The sequence below is a fragment of the Suncus etruscus genome, chromosome 17 (genome assembly GCF_024139225.1).
Source record: "Suncus etruscus isolate mSunEtr1 chromosome 17, mSunEtr1.pri.cur, whole genome shotgun sequence".
Taxonomy (NCBI): Eukaryota; Metazoa; Chordata; class Mammalia; order Eulipotyphla; family Soricidae; genus Suncus; species Suncus etruscus.
The window spans coordinates 17,688,219-17,706,955 of NC_064864.1; the positions used below are offsets into that span (position 1 = coordinate 17,688,219).

At 37.2% G+C, this 18,737-nt stretch overlaps 1 protein-coding gene across 1 annotated transcript in view; it reads left to right on the top strand.

The window, feature by feature from the left end:
- Window positions 1-11,874, top strand: part of PTEN (phosphatase and tensin homolog) — a 97,329-nt gene extending 85,455 nt beyond the window's left edge. The window contains exons 7-9 of the mRNA XM_049764656.1: window positions 3,867-4,033; window positions 6,904-7,128; window positions 8,387-11,874. Of these exons, the coding sequence (XP_049620613.1) occupies window positions 3,867-4,033; window positions 6,904-7,128; window positions 8,387-8,572 (578 nt within the window). The 3' untranslated portion in view covers window positions 8,573-11,874. The remainder of the gene's footprint in view (window positions 1-3,866; window positions 4,034-6,903; window positions 7,129-8,386) is intronic.
- The last annotated feature ends 6,863 nt before the right edge of the window (window positions 11,875-18,737 follow it).

Here is an 18,737-nt window from a genome sequence, read left to right on the forward strand (position 1 = left end):
TACCTTTGTGCCAGGATTAACATCTCACGAATCCATAGTAGGACATGCTCACTTTTTTTGTTGTTGTTTTATGGCCACACCCGGTGACACTCCGGGGTTGTGACTCCTGGCTATGTGCTTAGAAATCACTCCTGGCTTGGGGAACCATATGGGACAGTGGGAATCGAACCGCGGTCTGTCCTGGGTCAGCTGCATGCAAGGCAAATGCCATACCACTGCACTATCACTCCAGCTCCATACTCACATTTTTTATCAAGTTTATTATTTATTATTTGATGTATTGCTGGCATTTAAGTATTTTATATTTGAGTCAGTAGGTGGTGGGTTTTTGTTTTTGTTTTGGTTTTTGGTTTTTGGGCCACATATGGTGGTACTCAGGGCTAACGCCTGGCTATCTGCTCAGAAATAGCTCCTGGCAGGCACAGGGGACCATATGAGATGCTGGGATTTGAAACAACCACCTTAGGTCCTGGGTCTACTGCTTGCAAGGCAAATGCTGCTGTGCTGTCTCTCCCACCCCTTAAGGCCATTTTTTTATTTGTTTATTTTTCGGGCCACACCCGTTTGATGCTCAGTGGTTACTCCTGGCTAAGTGCTCAGAAATTGCCCCTGGCTTGGGGGACCATATGGGACAACGGGGATCGAACCGTGGTCCTTCCTTGGCTAGCGCTTGCAAGGCAGACACCTTACCTCTAGCACCACCTCGCTGGCCCCAAGGCCCATTTTTATCTTCTAAGATTAATCATTTCAAAAGCTTTCTTAATCATCTTTTACATTATTTATTATTTCCATTACATTTTTTATTAAAGTTTTGCTCACATGTTTATAATTGTGTTCATGTTTATGGTTTTGTTATAGTCGTTATCAAAGGGCCTACTACTTTCTTCTAATATTCTTATGTTACTTCTCTACTTCTTCATTCCCAACACTTTCCCCATCCTTCCCTGGCCTATTAATCATTATTCTGTGATCCAAAACACAAACACATGAATTTGAATAGATTTCGACAACCACATTCATTGCAGCATTAGCAGAACAACCAGTGTCAAACCAACAGCAATGGAATGGATAGACCCTGGCATATGTCCTCAGTGGAATACTATGCAACAGTGGAAAGGCAGACAGTACCGTTTACTTTGATTTGGACAAAATTTGAGATTAAGTAAGATAAATCAGAAGGAATAGGACAAGGACTGGATGATCTCAATCAATATATAAGGAAACAAAGCAAGAAAATAGTAGTAAGTGACAAACACTTAGCCTTGAATCACTTCTCAGTGAATGCTTAAATGTACTACAAATGAATTATACATTGTCAGACTATTCAGGTAATGTAAACAACTTAAAATCCCTAGGACCTTAGCTTCTCTAAATGCATTTCTATCATTAATCATTAGGTATTCTATTTTGAAATAGATTTATACAGGCTGGACACTTGGCTACGAATGGACAAGGTTCTGAGTTTGTTTCGGGGATCACATAATGTCCTCTCCCAGCATTACTATCACTCAGTGCTCTTTATCATCCCCCAAAACATCATTACTAAAAATGGTCCATCTTTTCATTTGCACAATTTACCTTTAATTGTGTTATTAATAGAAAAATGGTACATTTAATGAATCATTTTGCTTTACTACTTATTTTGGTTTTGGGTCTCCCTGCTAGTGTTTGAGGTTCACTCCTAGTTCAGTGCTCAGAGATCACTCCTACATTGCTTGAGGGACTAAACGTGATACTGGGGATTAGAACTGGGGCTGGCGAAGGCTAGTCCTTTCGTTTACATCCCAGCCTGTCTTTCCAGTCCTAGTTATTTTAAAGGCAACTTCAATCCCAGCCAATATATTTTATGAAAATTTGAGTGTGTAGACAGAGGTAAAAATTGTGTTATGGTTTTTACTTAATATTTCTTGATTTGCTGCTGCTGTTGTTGTTGTTATTGTTGTTTGGGTCACACCCAGCAGTGCTCAGGGCTACTCCTGGCTCTATGCTCAGAAATCGCCCCCGGCAGGCTGGGGGACCATATGGGATGCCAGGATTCAAACCACTGTCCTGCATGCAATGCAAATGCCCTACCACTGTGCTATCTCTCCAGCCCCTACTTAATATTTCTTACATTTCTTTGTAGACATGTAAAATTTCCTTATGATGGTGACTTTATATACCTTTCAAATTAAAGTGTGGATATCTTGCGTGAACTAAATTGGTTCAGTTCTTAGCATCATTTATGGTTTCCCAACACCATCAGGCAAACCCTGAGCATGAAGCCAAGAGTAACCTAGTGTGCTCCTAGTGTTGTCCCAAAGCAAACAAACAAAATTGTAGGACCCAGGAGAGAGTGTAGACTAAACTCTCTGACTAGAGAGCTGGTACACATATTTTGCAAGTGGGATCCCCAGGTTGACCTCCAGCATCTTTGCTCAAGGGGCACTGCTGGATGTGGTGCAGGTTTTCCCCTCCCCCCCTGTTAAAACAGCAGCAATGCAAAACCAGAAAGCAATAAGTAAGTTATAAGTAAAATCAGTGGTTAATGTTTTTAGAAATGTTGGTTTGGGTTTTTAGAATTATTTTTTTTCCTCTTAAAAACATTGCATTTTTTGGGTTTTATCACAGGGTAGAGACTGAAATACTACAGCAAATATTTCTCTGTTTCTTTCGGGGCATGGAGTTTGGGACACACCTCATTTGGCTTGGTGCTTACTCCTGGTTTTGTGCTCAGGGCTCATTCCTGGCAGAGCCCTGGGAATTGTAGTGTGTCAGGGATCAAAACAGATTGTCCACTTAGGCACTTTACCAGTTATACTGTCTCTCTGACCCTTTCTTTTCCTTTCACTTTTTGGGCTTCTTTCTGTGGGAGGCAGTCAGGAGGTTCTGGCTCTGTGCTTGGGGTCACTCTTCGTTGTGCTTAGGGAGTCACACATTGATTATTCAATGCAGCCTCCTGCACGCCAGGCTTGAGCACAACCCACTGAATAACTCTCCAGCCCACAAATACACGCTTTAAAAGTTACTTTCTCTACAGATGATAAAGTATCAGAAATTAATTTTAGTCTCGTAATGCTTAAAATAACTCAGGCAGTCGTGCTACATCACAACTTCTCAGACAGTAATAGGCCACGTAAGCTGTAGTCAAATGAAAATTCCAGTTGCCTGTTGATGTATGATAGCTCTGTTACTCATGTAGTGTTTTATGCTAGGAGCAGGTTCACACTTCTCATGTGTATTGACTCCATTGATTTTTGTTTTGTTTTGTTTTGTTTCTGGGTAACATCCGGCAGCGCTCAGGGGTTACTTCTGGCTCTGCGCTCAGAAATCACTCCTGGCAGACTCGGGGGGCCATATGGGATGCCAGGATTCGAACATCTCCCTCCTCCATGCAAGGCAAATGCTTAACCTCCATGCTCTCTTTCCGGCCCCTCCATTGATATATATTTGATTAATACCTATACAATCCTAGATGTATAGGTTTCTATAAATATACACTCCATGATATTGGCACATTGATAAAATCATCTAGTTATGTGAGAACATTGCCCCATCTTAAGTGATAGATGACTATATTGTGATATATAGAATAATTGAAAAATTATGTCGTTATAATGCAAAAAGGCTTAATTGGGACATACTATTTGTATACTTTCATACAAGTATTTGGCCTTTTTGTTGAAGGTTTAAATTTGGGAAATTTACATTGTCTATATTTTTTGATCTATATTTCTTTCATTCACTTGGTTTTACATCAGGTTTACAATGCAAAATTGTGATTTTTCTGTGTGATGCTATGTTATTCATTAAAATAGTTCTTTTTACAGTTTGACGATGGAATTTTTTTCCTGTGAAAACTAACCAGTCTGTATTTAACAATGCAGATCCTCAGTTTGTGGTCTGCCAGTTAAAGGTGAAGATCTATTCCTCCAATTCAGGACCCACACGACGGGAAGACAAATTCATGTACTTTGAGTTCCCCCAACCGTTGCCTGTGTGCGGTGACATCAAAGTGGAGTTCTTCCACAAACAGAACAAGATGCTAAAAAAGGTTTGCACTTTACTTTTATTGGGAAAGGTATCCAAACTTTCTTCTCTTTAAGGAGTAAATAGAGAGCAGATTAAATTAGTTTAATTAGTTAAATTAGTTAAAATCATTTTGTAAAAGCAGAGATTAAAAGATTTACGATCAATGAAATGTTGGTCATACATGAAATAGAATTTTTTTCTACTGGACCTACACAGTCTTCGATTTCTTTATCTTTGATTAGCCATTATAGTGGTAAATACTTAATTCTCTTTGAAGGAAATATATGACAAATGTTTTACAATTAAGTAGTAAGTTTTATTTCTTATTGACCATTACACATAAAATGTTATTTTCTTTTTAAAAATAGGCAGTGACTATTTCCCAGTAAATTTATGAAGAATTTATTATTTCAGTTTGTATCATGTGCACATTTTATTTTAGCACATGGAAATAGAACATTTGACAAATTATTTATTATACATTTATCTAGCTTTATATATATTCACTTTTTGTTTTTTTGTAAAATGTTTTTAAGACTGAACAAAGCTTTATAATTATAGATATAGAGAGAACCGATACTTCTGTAGACTTAAGTATGACTTGCTTCTTTTGTTCTAAATAGTAATATTTTAGTAGATAATTTTGCTAAAAAATCTAACAGATATTTTTAATTGACACTGAAGATCAAGATTACTTTACTCTTAAGGTACATTTCAATACAGAAATTTAAAATAAGAGGCTGGAGCGATAGAGCAGTGGTAGCGCGTTTGCTTTTGCACACAGCAGATCCAGAACAGACTTTGGTTTGATCCCAGATGTCCCATATGGTTCCCAAAGCATGGAGTGATTTCAGAGCGCATAGCCAGGAGTAACCCCTGAGCATAAAAGGTTGTGGCCCAAAAACAACAACAACAACAAAAAAAAAAATGAAAGAAAAGAAAAGAAATTTAAGATAAGATCCTTTGAGTCTGGGCTGGAGAGATAGCACAGCAGTAGGGCGTTTGCCTTGCACGTGGGCAAATCCAGGACGGACCTGGATTCGATTTCCCGATTCCCTGAATCCCATATGGTCCCCTGAACCTGGCAGGAACGACTTCTGAGCACAGAGCTAGGAGTAACCCCTGAGTGCTGCCGGGTGTGGCCCAAAAATTAAAAACTTAAAAAAAAAAAAAAAAGATCCTTTGAGTCTTACCATCTTTAAAAAAAAAATAGGGGGGTGGTGGAGAGCGATAGCACAGCAAGTAGGGCATTTATTTGCCTTGCATGCAGCCAAGCTGGATTCGATCCCTGCTATCTCATCTGGTCCCCCAAGCTTACCAGGAATAATTTCTGAGCACAGAGCCAGGAGTAACTTCTGAGTGCCACAGGACATGCCCCCCCCAATAAAAAGAAATCAAGGATAATTTAGCATAAAGGATTTACATAGCTGTTTAAAACACTGTAATAATAGGCTTTGTTATAGGCTAAGTTCTAGTATTTAAGAGAAGAAACTTTCTCGTTTAAGAAAGATTTGAAAGGATGAACTTCTGATAGTTTGTTTTCCTTTCTTTTTTCTTTTCTTTTTTTCTTTTTTTTGTTGGTTCTGGTTTTGGGTCATGCCCTGCAGCATTTAGGGGTTACTTCTGGCTCTTTTTCTTTTTTTTTGTTGGTTCTGGTTTTGGGTCATGCCCTGCAGCATTTAGGGGTTACTTCTGGCTCTCTGCGCTCAGAAATTAGGCCTGACAGGCTTGGGAGACCATATGGGATGCTGGAAATTGAACCTGGATAGACCCTGTGCAAGGCAGATGCCCTATCTGCTGTACTGTCACTCTGCACCCCTTCTCCCCCCCCCCTGTATTCTTTTTTGTTGTTGTTGTTTGGTTGGTTTGGGGTTACACCTGGCAGTGCTCAGGATTATTCGAGGCACTGCAAGCTGTGCTCAGAAATCACTCCTGGCAGGCACAGGGGACCATATGGGATGTCGGGATTCGAGCCACCGGATAGGCTGCTTGCAAGGCAAACGCCCTACCACTGTGCTGTATCTCAGGCCCTATTTTTTTAAATAGGCATTTTATAACATAAATGTTACATTTGTAGCTTTTTAAACGTATACATTGCCATATCAATATAAGAAAGTAGAACACCTTATGTTTGCATTTCAATAGGAAAAAATGTGTTTGTCTTGCTCTTGGGAAGAATACTTTTTTAGTTTGTTTTTGGGGGTTTTATTTTTTTTGCTTGTTTTTTTTTTTTGTTTGTTTGTTTGTTTTTGGGTCACACCCAGCAGTGCTCAGGGGTTACACCTGGCTCTACGCTCAGAAATCGCTCCTGGCAGGCTCGGGGGACAATATGGGATGCCGGGATTCAAACCACTATCCTTCTGCACGCAAGGCAAACACTCTACCTCCATGCTATCTCTTCACCCCAGGAAGAGTACTTTTAAGTACTTTTGTTGAAATGTAGTGGTAGCTTGTTGAAACAGAAACTTAAATCAATTTGAATATATAAATATAAACAAACGATTTCACATATTTGGACACAATTTACAATAAGTTAATATCAGTGCTTGAAGATTACATTGTTACTCTACCATACCCTTCCTCAGGATACCAACTTCTTCCACTGTCTAGGCCCTTTTGTTTGGCAAACTAAAGGAAAGGGTAAGGCTAATATAATATCATGCTAGATGGATGGATGATCTTTACTTATGGTTGTAAAACTAAAAGTAAGTATCTAAGAACTCTGGAATTAAAATTTTGGTTTTAAAAATAGAATAAAAGGAAAGTAATATGTGATTGACATGGAAAAGAACCCATAGATGGCAAAATATTATATTATGTATCTATTCAAAATATCAAATGATATATTACACTGAGGACTTTAAAATAAATAATCTTTTTTTCCCCCCTTAGGACAAAATGTTTCACTTTTGGGTAAATACATTCTTCATACCAGGACCAGAGGAAACCTCAGAAAAAGTAGAAAATGGAAGTCTATGTGATCAAGAAATTGATAGCATTTGCAGTATAGAGCGTGCAGATAATGACAAGGAATACTTAGTACTCACTTTAACAAAAAATGATCTTGACAAAGCAAACAAAGATAAAGCCAACCGATACTTTTCTCCAAATTTTAAGGTCAGTCATAAAACACTCTTGAGGATTGATGTGGTTATGTGTTGGAGTTGGGGGTGTTTGGTGTTCTAGATATATGGGTAAATTTTTGCCTGACTTCTTTTAAAATTGTTTTTTTTTTAATCTTTTGGTTTCTGGGCCATACCCAGCAGTACTTAGGAGTTATTCCTGGCTCTCTTTTAGAAATCACTCCTGGCAGGTTCAGGACTATGTATGTTTCCGGGATCGAACCCAGGCTGGCCGCATGCAAAGTGGCACGTGCCTTCACTCTGGCCCTTGGCTTATTTTTATATCACTTAGAAGTTTTTTATATTACAGTAGCAAGATTTTTTTTTTTTTTGTAATAGAATTCAAGATCGCACAGAATATCTTTATCCCCTTCCCCAGAAGCTTGTTTGTTTGGTGGTGGTGTTTTGGGGACATATCTGGTAATGCTCAGATCTTACTCTTGCTCTGCTCAGGGATCACTCCAGGGGGAGGGTACAGGAGACTATGGAATTCTTGTCAGCAGATTTTTGAAAACTGTTGATTTGGGGGCTAGAGAAAGTGAGAGAACGTTATAGACTGTAACATATTCTGCATGCAAAGGAACTAACTCTAGGTTCTAATCTCCAGTAAATGTGTGGACCCTTAAGCACAACAGAAATGTTCCTTAAGCACAGAGCTAGTAGTAGACTTTGAGCATTGCTGAGTATGTCCCCAAAACAAAAAAGAGAAAAAAAGGAAAAAAAAAATCCGAGTTAGACCTTTCTTTGATGTTAACTTTTCTCTTCCTTAAATTTGATAAGACTTCAGGGAAATAAAATCTTAATCATAACATAGTACTTTTGTCATGGTGTTTGTTCCAAATGCATGAAATTTCAGGCAGGTAGTGAGACAACTCACACACTTAGGAATTAAATTTTGTGATTTAAAACATGTCAAATGTTGGGGCCCGAGAGATAGCATGGAGGTAACACGTTTGCCTTGCATGCAGAAGGACAGCGGTTCGAATCTCGGCATCCCATATGGTCCCCCGAGCCCGCCAGGAGCGATTTCTGAGCGTAGAGCCAGAAGTAACCCCTGAGCGCTGCCGGGTGTGACTCAAAAACCACAAAAAGAAAAGTCAACTGTTGATGAAACTTATTTTAGTATGTTTTTTCCTAGTTTATCTTTTCAGGACATATCAATAGAGTGAAGTGAGCTTCATAAATACATTTGTCATGGTGCTTAACAATGTCCTTAAGGGTTTTTAAAATTTGCTTTTCTCTTGTTTTTCTAGGTGAAACTATACTTTACAAAAACAGTAGAGGAGCCATCAAATCCAGAGGCTAGCAGTTCAACTTCTGTAACACCAGATGTTAGTGACAATGAACCTGATCATTATAGATATTCTGACACCACTGACTCTGATCCAGAGAACGAACCTTTTGATGAAGATCAGCATACACAAATTACAAAAGTCTGAATTTTTTTTATCAAGAGGGATAAACACCTTGAAAACAAACTTGAATAAACTGAAAATGGACCTTTTTTTTAAAATATCAATAGGACATTGTATCAGATTACCAGTTATAGGAACAATTTTCTTTTCCGACCAATCTTGTTTTACCCAATACATCCACAGGGTTCTGACTTGTTTCGACAACTTGTTGTCCAGTTGAAAAAAAAAAAAGATTGTGTAGCTGTGTCATGTATATACCTTTTTGTGTCAAAAGGACATTTAAAATCCAATTAGGATAAATAAAGATGGCACTTTCCCATTTTATTCCAGTTTTATAAAAAGTGGATACAGACTGATGTGTATACCTAGGAATTTTTCATTTTGTGTTCTGTCACCAATTGATGTGGCTAAAAGAACTTTGTGTTATGCAGGTTCATATCCAACCCCTTTGCACTTGTGGCAACAGATAAGTTTGCAGTTGGCTAAGAGAAGTTTCTAAAAGGTTTTTGCTACATTCTATTGCATGTATTCAGGTTAGGGGAATGGAGGGAATGCTCAGAAAGGAATCTCTTTTATGCTGGACTCTGGACCATATACCATCTCCGGCTATTTACACACACCTTTCTTTAGCATGCTACAGTTATTAATCTGGACATTTGAAGAATTGGCCGCTGTCACTGCTTGTTGTTTGTGCATTTTTTAATTTTTTTTAAGCATAATGGTGCTAGTAAAGGCAGCTAGAGGGAGTGAATCTGTATTGGGGTACAGGAATGAACCTTTCACAACATCTAAGAACATCTAAGAATACACAAATGAAGGGATGATATCAAATTAAAATGATCATAGATAGAAACACAGCAACAATGACTTAACCATACAAATGTGGAGGCTACCAACAAAGAACGGGCTTGAAACATAAAAATTGATGATTTATTAAACATGTTTTAAGTTGTAATGACGGCTCCATCTCCTGTGTAATCAAGGCCAGTGCTGAAAGTCAGATGCTATAGTACCTACATCAGTCAACAACATACACTTAACTTTATTAGTTTTCAATCGTATACCTGCTGTGGATGCTTCACGTGCTGCCTGCAAACTTTGTTTTTCTCATTAAATATAAAATATTTTGTAATGCTGCACAGGAAATTTCAATTTGAGATGATACAGTAAGCGGTTTTTTTTTTTGTCTCTACAGTTTTATGATGCACTTATTCAATCCAGTAGCTGTCAGCCGTTCCACCCTTTGACCTTACACATTCTATTACAATGAGTTTTGCAGTTTTGCACATTTTTTAAATGTCATTAACTGTTAGGGAATTTACTTGAATACTGAATACATATAATGTTTATATTTAAAAGGACATTATTTGTGTTAAAAAGGAAATTAGAGTTGCAGTAAATTTTCAACACTGCACAAATAATACTTTTTTTTTCAGTAGAAAGTATCCCACATGCTTTATTAATTTGCTATTGAAAAAATAGATTTTTGTAAAAGTGTGCAGTGTTGTATCATTTCTTCATAGTGCTAGAGTTAGAATTAGGGCTTCGATTTAACTTCTTAAATACCATATTTGATATGCCCAGACTGCATAATTTTTAGCAGAGTACAACTATTGTAAAACTAATGTGAAGATACTATTAAAGAAAATATTTTCCCAGAAATTTGGTGTCTTTCAAATTATACCTGACCTTAAAACATTTGACTTTCCAGGCAATTTATTTCTTAATGGTGTAAAATCTCATTTTCAACAACTTATTGGTGCTGAAATTGTTCATTAGCTGTGGTCTGACCTAGTTAATTTACAAATACAGATTACTTAGGACCTATTAGAGCAGCATTTGTAGAGTTTGATGGAAAATAGGTTAGACAGAACTTACTCAAAAATATTTTTAGGTAATATTGTTGACATGTTCCATACCTCATCAGTTTCATTTAACAAATGTAAATTTTTAACAAAGCTCTTAGGATTTACACATTTATACTTAAACATTGGTATATAGAGAATTGATTGACTGCTCATAAGTTAAATTGGTTAAGTTATGAGAAGACTCCTAAGATCTCAATGTTGAAATTTATATGCCACGTTCTCTTTCATAAAAGCTGAAAATTGTTGACTAAAACGAAAATCAACTCTTCATGTTTTGAAAATAGTTATTAATACTGTTATTTGTTACAGTTTTGGGCACAGTATATTTAAAAAAAACTATTGTACCAATATGTAACATGGAAGGCCAGGTCATAAATAATGACATTATAATGGGCTTTTGCACTGTTAATATTTTTCCTTTGGAATGTGAAGGTCTGAATGAGGGTTTTGATTTTGAATGTTTCAATGTTTTTGAGAAGCCTTGCTTACATTTTATGGTGTAGTCATTGGAAATGGAAAAAATGGCATTATATATATTATATATATAAATATATATTATACATACTACTACTCTCCTTTATTTCAGTTACTATTCCCATAGAATTTGACAAGAATTACTATGACTGAAAGGTTTTCAAGACCTAATAAAAACTTTATTTATGACAGTATTCACAATTAGCCTGAAATGCGTTCTGTTAGGTAATATATTTGACTTTCTGGAATGTTCTCTTAGACTTTTTTTTGGATGTGCAGCCTCTTACTTGTCTGAAGTTACTTGAAGGCATCACTTAAGAAAGCTTACAATTGGGCCCCGTACCATCTCAAGTCCTCTGTAGAGCTCCTCTTGAACATTTTTTGCCATAATTATTAAAGGGTAGTTGAATAAGTAGCATCACCATTCTTTGCTGTGGCACAGGTTAAAAACTTACAGTGGAGTTTACCAGCAGCATCAAATGTTTCAGCTTTAAAAAAAATAAATAAAAGTAGGGTACAAGTTACATGTCTAGTTCTAGAAAAATTGTGCAATATGTCCATAACGATGGCTGTGGTTGCCACAAAGTGCCTCGTTTACCTTTAAATACTGTTAATGTGTCATGCATGCAGACGGAAGGGGTGGAACTGTGCACTGAAGGGTGGGCTTAAAACCACAGTGTTTGGCAGAGTCGCCTTCTACCCCACCAGTTCAGTTCAATCTGTTTTCATATAGAATATATATACTAAAAAAAACTTCAGTCTGTTAAACAGCCTTACTCTGATGCAGCCTCTTCAGATACTCTTGTGCTGTGCAGCAGTGGCTCTGTGTGTAAATGCTATGCACTGAGGATACACAAAAAATATGTGTACAGGATAATGCCTCATACCAATCAGATGTCCATTTGTTATTGTGTTTGTTAACAACCCTTTATCTCTTAGTGTTATAAACTCCACTTAAAACTGATTAAAGTCTCATTCTTGTCATTGTGTGGGTGTTTTATTAAATGAGAGTTTACCATTTAAATTGCTTTGAAGTCATGGATTTTAAATACTAAGCAGCCAAATGTAAGTAAGTTTTCTGTAGGTGGGTTTTTTGTTGTTCCACCATCCCCATCTTCCCCTTCCTACCTGATGGCCCTTTTTCAGGTTGGAAGTAGAAAATGGAGTTCATGTCTAAGAGAGGCACTTTCCCTTTTTTTAGGGTCTTAGTCAACACTCAATGGTCTACTTAAGTACGTAAACTAACCGTTCTAATTCTGAAAAGTTCCGAGATTCTTGAATTGTGCATATTTTTTTTAAGTAAGCTGATGTCTGGGGATTATTCCTAGAATGGACTCCATGTCCTAGATTTACTCTTTATGGATTCTTTATTCTGTCAACATATGGAAGACTTCATTTCTCATTGTAATGTGCCGTATAAGTTGATACTCTAGTGTAAAGGACTTGGTGTACTTGAATTGAAACTTGTTCTTGCTTAAATTTATAAACATTTAAAGACCCAAGTAATATTCTTTTAACAAAACATAGTAAGATAATAAGTGAAGATACAGCCTGTACAATGTTTTGAAAATCAGATCATTTATGTAACAGTGGACTTCAATGTTATTTCAAGTTTACATTTTCTTCCATGACTTACTAAAGATGTGAATAACACAAGTTGAAAAGTTTACATGTGTGCCCATATTTTTTAAGTTATCTTAATGTATAAGTATTATTGAATACTATAAAGTTACTCTGATTTATAAAAAAAAAAGTCTTGGTAATGTCTGAAAAATAAGAATTACTGGCATCTCCCCTCCCACATGTTCTTGCACTGTTATTGGAACTACTTTTGAATAAGTGAATGCCATCGCCATTTCCACTGAGAATTTTTAAAAATCACCAGCATATAACTTGCAGGCTTCCAAAAAGAAAAAAAAAACAAACAAACCCCGAAGACCCTTAACCGTAGTTATTGCTGCTAATGTAAAACTTTATCATTTAGGAGCCGGATTGATAGCATGGAGGTAAGGCGTTTTGCTATGCATGCAGAAGGACGGTGGTTCAAATCCCGGCATCCCATATGGTCCCCTGAGCCTGCCAGGAGCGATTTCTGAGCGTAGAGCCAGGAGGAACCCCTGAGCACTGCTGGGTGTGACCCAAAACAAACAAACAAACAAAAACTGTCATTTAATTCTTGCCAAATAGTTAACCACCAATCTAAGGCTTTTTCTTAAAAGGCTTAAGGGGGGCATGGGAGAGCAGTAGCACAGCAGGTAGCTTTGTACGGGGTGGCGTGAGAGGCAAATTGGGATCTGGTTCTATCCCCAGCATCCCATTTGTTCCTCTAACCTGCCAGAAGTATCTCACTGCTGCTGGATGTGCCCCGTCCCTCCCCCCAAAAAGACTAAAGTAACTTTAACAACGTTAGCAGTACAGAGACAAATGTTTGTGAATGAAAACTAAAACTTAGTCCAAAGTGTTACAAGGACAGCATGGAATAAGCAAATGAGACAATAGAGAAGATATTTTTAAGCTTAAGGATGAGATGTTGAGACTGGTTTTCCCATAGAACTAATTATTTTGCTATACAAAGCCTAAAAATTCAGTTTGCTTTTCAGTTTTTTGTTTTCGATCCTAAAATTTAGAACATGTATTCTTCAATGACCAAATTGTGCTATTTTTCCATCTTTGAAGAGATTTTTTTTTTCTTAAAGTATATCAATGTAGATAGCCATTTGACAAATTCGTGTTGGTTGGCAGCTTTAAAGGTATAAGATGATACAGGAAGAACAAGACTTTTCATCACTGTTTCTTAAATTAGCTTCTTTAAAAATACTTTTCCATGACAAGGTAATCGCTCAAAATTTTCACCACATGGAGACGTAGCCATTATTAATACCTTAGAGACTAAACTGTTCTGTGTAGCTCTATATATTTTCTTTACAAAATGAAATGTGTGGTACATCCTGTCAAAGCTTTGAAGCTTAGCATCGTCAATGACTGTAGAATGTTTAGTTATTTGAAGAAATGGATGGTGATTGGACTCTAATGCTTCTGATGCTTACATAGATAACAAGCTATTGTCATGTGAGCATTACCACATTTTACAATCTACATTCCTTTTACCAAGTGTTCAAGTTTATATTTCCCCCTTTTTATTATTTAAAAGTAATTTATAGATCTCGTTGCATGTGAATTCTTACCTAGCTTGACAATGGCTAGCGATTTTATTTGTGTGGAATGGAACAAGGTTTGTAGTCATGGTTTTAGTGTTATTAAATCTGCTTACTACAGTGAAATTCTGAACATGTTCAGGTTCGTCTTTATAGCCTATCATTTATTGGCTTTTATTTATGTAGGTTGTTAGGATATTCTGTCTACTCTATACAGTTGTTCAAATTATAGCACATGGTTTAAAGATGTCCTTTTCAATTTCTGTTTTCTTTTTATATTGCCCCCAGGGGTAGCGTGTATGCGTGTGTGTGTGTGTGTGTGTGTGTGTGTGTGTGTGTGTGTGTGTGTAATTACATGCACTCATGCAAATGTATGGTGGTGGGGTTAAATAAATTTTTTAGAGTGCTAGACTCCAACATTAAGTTTAAATAGTTTAATGCAGGCAAACAGTTCTCAGTGGAATGTCACCGTTATTTGTATTGAAAGCAATGTTAACCCTGGATGACCTTTGACATAAAGTATTGAATTTTGGATATTTATTAATTTGCTGATAGTGTCTGAATTTGTGCGTTAGTGAGTTACTTTCAGAGTTGTGCATTTAACCAAAGTTGGTGTATTGGAAATGTATCAAGCTCCATTTGATTACTGATGGACTTCATAGAGATGCTTTCCTGTGGAGAGTATTTTTCCTTTAAAAAAATTAAAATTTAATTATTTTGAATATCGGTTTTAAACTTTTTATTCAACATCAAATCTCTGCTATATATAGTAGATATTTTATAACATTAGTGATCAAAACAGACACACTCCCTATCTTACATTTAAGTTTTTATTCTAATAGAGGAAATAGATTTTATTAAAATAATTTTAAACAAAAAAATTCAAACAGTATTATGTACTGAGTAATGTACATATAACATACATGTATAATATGCATGTAATCACTTTCCTTAATGGGGTTGCAAATCCCCCTTATTACGTAGTGGTGTCAATGGATCTAAGATCATTCCAATGAAAGGATGTATTTCTAAAATAATAGGAGTTCCAAAGTCAAGATATTAAACATTGGGCCCAGAGAGAGAGCACAGCGGCGTTTGCCTTGCAAGCAGCCGATCCAGGACCAAAGGTGGTTGGTTCGAATCCCGGTGTCCCATATGGTCCCCCGTGCCTGCCAGGAGCTATTTCTGAGCAGACAGCCAGGAGTAACCCCTGAGCACTGCCGGGTGTGGCACAAAAACAAAAACAAAAGATATTAAACATTAAATTGGGGCCCGGAGAGATAGCACAGCGGTGTTTGCCTTGCAAGCAGCCAATCCAAGACCAAAGGTGGTTGGTTCGAATCCCGGTGTCCCATATGGTCCCCCGTGCCTGCCAGGAGCTATTTCTGAGCAGACAGCCAGGAGTAACCCCTGAGCACCGCCGGGTGTGGCCAAAAAAAAAAAAAACAAAAAATTAAAATAAATAAATAAACAAACATTAAATTGATGCATAATTCTTCAGTATGTCTTCTAACCAAAGATTTGACATGTTCCAGGTGGTCCCATCTGTGTTGTTCTTTGTCTTTGTGTGCCTTAATTCTCTCTCCCCTTCCCCCACATGCACACAACATGTTAAGATATTAGTATGAGCAAGAAATAAACTTACTATTTTTACTGAAATTCTGGGACATGTTGTTACCACAGTATAATTATATTCTGCCTAATCCTTTGAAAGGATCTGGGTAGGGTTTCTTGAACAACAGAGGGAGTGTAATAGAGAGCTGGACAGAGGACAGTTTCTTGCCTTGCATGTAGCTGACCAGGGTTCATTTCCTCTACTAGATATAAGCCCCACCAAGAGTGCAGAGGAAGGAATAAGCCCTGAGCACTGGCAGGTTTTGGCCTAATATGAACCGGGGAGATAGAATTTAAAGGATGAGCACATGTTTTACATATGGCAGCCCTAGATTTAATCCCCAGGACCACAAGGGCTCAAAAACACTGCTAAGAGTGACTCCTGTGCCCTATTCTAGTAACAACATTATGCTTCCAGCTTCCCCAGAATGGAGCAAAGAAAAAAATGACATTTAAACATGATGCAATAGGAAATGAATTGCAAGTCACTCAGCAGTTTCTGAGCACAGACTATGTGTCAGACATTAATCTAAGTACTTTTGGATACATGCATGGGTCCACAGCAGATTCCTCTTTAGAGGTTTTTGTTCACCCAGGAATCATAAATATTAAACAATCAGCATACCATACTCCAGTTTGTAGGGAGTCTGGTTATTGAAACTTCAAGAGCAAGATGCACTAATTAAGTCTCCATAAAATTTTATTCTCACGTTTTGCAACTTAATGCTAATTCTTGTGTCTTTTGCTTGTTCATTTTGGGGTCACGCCTGGAGGTGTTCAGGATTTACCCTTTGGCTTTGCTCTCAGAGATCACTACTTTCTGGGCTTGTGGGACCAAATGAGGTGCCGGGGATTAAACCCAGTTCAGCCACATGCAAGATAAGCACCTTACCTGCTGTACTCTTTCTGGCCCCTAATTACTTTGTCTTAAAGATCATTATTGGTCAATCTGACTGGCTTAAAAAAAAGGGGGGGGGGCGGCGAGGTGGCACTAGAGGTAAGGTGTCTGTCTGCCTTGCAAGCGCTAGTCAAGGAAAGGACCACAGTTCGATCCCCCCGGCGTCCCATATGGCTCCCCCAAGCTAGGGGCAATTTCTGAGGGCGTAGCCAGTAATAACCCCTGAGCATCAAACGGGTGTGGCCTGAAAAACCAAAAAAAAAAAATCATTATTGGTATACCTAGGCAGAGTGTTTAAAAATATTATCTCACTTAATTATAATATTCTAAGTTTTGTAATTGGCTTGGCCAAATCTATAAAATCTATTTCTTTTTATTCTGTTTCTGTAAAAAATATTCTTTATGATCTACTAAATATGTGTTTATGCTTTAAAAATACATGATACTCAGTTTTGGTTGAAACTACAGTTATAGTCTTAAACATTCTGTAAAGCTTAAAGGAAATGTCATTTATGATTTACTGGTAGGAAACAAGTTATAAATTTTGAGTTGCTTGAGAAACAAAGATAAAATTTATGACCTTAGTGCTATATGTTTTAATTTTTAATACATAAGCAAAAATCTCTGGAGAAGTACCAATATTTATATAGTGAAAGAAATTTTCCGTCTGCTGACCTAACTTGAAATTTTTTTTTTTTTTTTTTTTTTTTTTGTGGTTTTTGGGTCACACCCGGCAGTGCTCAGGGGTTATTCCTGGCTCCAGGCTCAGAAATTGCTCCTGGCAGGCACCAGATGGGGCGCCGGATTCAAACCGATGACCTATTGCATGAAAAGCAAACGCCTTACCTCCATGCTATCTCTCCGGCCCCTAACTTGAAATTTTAAGATAAAAATAAAATAATTGGACATGAGCTATCTAAACTTCCTCTTTGAACACTTCTTATTTGAAACTTAGCTATTTTCTTTTTTCATTTTTTGTTTTATTTACTTTTATATAATCACACTTTATCTCTCTCCTACCATTTCTCTAAGTATTATTAATTCTGTTTTTGTTTGTTTGTTTTGGTTTGGTTTTTTTGTTTTTGTTTTTTTGGGCCACACCCGGCTCAGGGGTTACTCCTGGCTATCTGCTCAGAAATAGTTCCTGGGACGTGGAATTCGAACCAGCCACCTTAGGTTCTGGATCGGCTGCTTGCAAAGCAAACGCCGCTATGCTATCTCTCAGGCCCCTAAGTATTATTAATTCTATTAAAGATTTTTGTTTTTAACTATTTTTATGTCTATGAATTTTAATATCCTTATATCCCACACATAGATGAAGTCATCAAACACTTGTCCTTTTTCCTTCTGAAATTTCCCTTCGCGCAATTCCTGAAACTTTTTCATTTTGCTGTGCAAAAGCAGTGTTTATGGGACTATGCTACCAAGCATTGAAACTTGGCCTTGTTCCGGCCTAGTGGGCCATTTCCCTGGTCCCAAATTCCATCTTTTCAAATAGCTGAATAGTATTTCATTGTGTGGCTATACTTCATCTTTATTTAATCATCTGTCAATAAACACATAAGTTCCTTCATATTTTGACTATTGTAAATAATACTGCAAAAAGCATTGGGTGTAACATTTTGTGTTAATGTTTTCATGTCTGACTAGAAACCCAAAAATGGAGTTGGTGGATCCAAATGGCAGGTCTGTGCTGAATTTCCAGAGACTCTCCATACTGTTTTCCAAAACAGTTGTGTCAATTTACAATCTTTCGAAGAGTGCAGGAGAATTCCTTTTTCTTCATACCCTTCCAACACTTATTCTTGCCACTTTTGAATTAAACCATTCACACAGGTGGGAGCTATTTGTGGCTTTATTTGAATTTCAGTGTTGATCAGTGATGGTGAGCTTTTCCCCTCAGATATGTCCTGGTCTCTGTTCTGTTAAGCCTCTCTGTCCTTTCAATTGGGTTTGTTGTTAATAGGAATGAGTTCTTCATATAACTAACATCCTTAGTCAGATGTATGATGTACACATATTTTTCTCTCATTAAGTAGGTTTTTTATTTTATTTATATTTTCTTTTACTATACAAAACTTTAATTTCTATTGCTTATCTGTAGGGGCTAGCTGAGTAGGACACTTACCTTGCACAAGGCCAACCTGAGTTTAATCCTCAGGATCCCATTTGATAACTGG